Source organism: Caenorhabditis briggsae (genome assembly GCF_000004555.2).
Source record: "Caenorhabditis briggsae AF16 supercontig from assembly CB4, cb25.NA_095, whole genome shotgun sequence".
NCBI classification, from domain to species: domain Eukaryota; kingdom Metazoa; phylum Nematoda; class Chromadorea; order Rhabditida; family Rhabditidae; genus Caenorhabditis; species Caenorhabditis briggsae.
The window spans coordinates 1,712-2,825 of record NW_025543392.1 but is presented as its reverse complement, the minus strand read 5'-3'; the positions used below and the strand labels follow the sequence as shown (position 1 = coordinate 2,825).

General features: G+C 37.5%; 1 protein-coding gene across 1 annotated transcript in view; it reads left to right on the top strand.

Annotated features, from left to right (window-relative positions):
- Window positions 1–612: 612 nt before the first annotated feature.
- Window positions 613–1,114, top strand: part of CBG24089 — a gene marked incomplete at both ends in the record, with an annotated part of 2,076 nt that continues 1,574 nt past the window's right edge. The window contains 3 exons of the mRNA XM_045241021.1: window positions 613–706; window positions 752–933; window positions 998–1,056. Of these exons, the coding sequence (XP_045091252.1) occupies window positions 613–706; window positions 752–933; window positions 998–1,056 (335 nt within the window). The remainder of the gene's footprint in view (window positions 707–751; window positions 934–997; window positions 1,057–1,114) is intronic.

The window sequence follows — 1,114 nt, the reverse complement described above, 5'->3', positions numbered from 1 at the left end:
GATTTCAGGTTCGATCAAAGCCAATCGTCAATTGGCAGTTGCTGAGTTCGAGTGGCTGGCTACTGTAGTCGAGAGGACATGCTTTGTCATTTTCGTTGTTGCTTTCCTCATAATCACTTTCGGAATCAATTTCATCGGATTCGTGCATTGGCATCAGGCTGGTGTTGAATTCGGCGGATGAACATTTCTATTCGTTTTTCTAAATCTGAACACTCTTTCCTTTCGGTTTGCTATTCTATCCCAAACAAATGACGCGGTTCCTGATAATCTCTTTTTCTCTTTCCTATTCCATTTCCATTTTTTCGTTTTCCTGCTTTTTTTACTCAATTCACATTTGCTTTCACTGTCTGTATTTTTAGAAAATAATCATGTTCTTTTTTCTCTCTTACTTCTCTTTGGCTTGAGCTTCATTCATTTTTTCTCTTCATTTCCTCCGATTTTTCAAAAAAACGATCCACTCCTCTAACGAATAAATTATTCCTCTGGCTTCCCATTTTTCCACCAATTATTTGTTTTTTCCAGTGTCATTCTCACTGTATTTTATATCTCCTATTCACTTTGATTCATTTTTAAATTTTATTTTCTAACACATTTTCCAGGTTACATGAGAAGATGACGTTAAATCTAACCATTCTGATAGTCTTGCTGACATCAGTAGCAGCCAACAAAACGTCACATTCGCTCAATGCAACCTTGAAAACTTTCGGTAAGTTTTCCAGAACAATCTTCTCGAAACATTGGCACTTTTTAGACCCACGATTACTTAACTCGACGGCTGATCGAGACATAGCAATGCAGAATGTTCCTTTGATCCGTCTAACCAGGCATCTTCTGTCTCCGGAGAGATATGATGTCCGAGTCAGACCAATTCTTGATCACAAGAAATCCCTCAAAGTGCACATCAGCATATCCCTCTATCAGATTATAGAAGTGGTGAGTGAACTGCTCAACAGCTTTTGAAAAAAATAGCTCAACAGTTTCTTAAAATTTTATTTAGGATGAACCTTCACAAAATATCAAACTGAATGTTTGGATGATTCAAAAGTGGAAGGACGAGTATCTCGACTGGAATCCGAATGAATTTGGAATGATCAACTCCACCATCATTCCATTC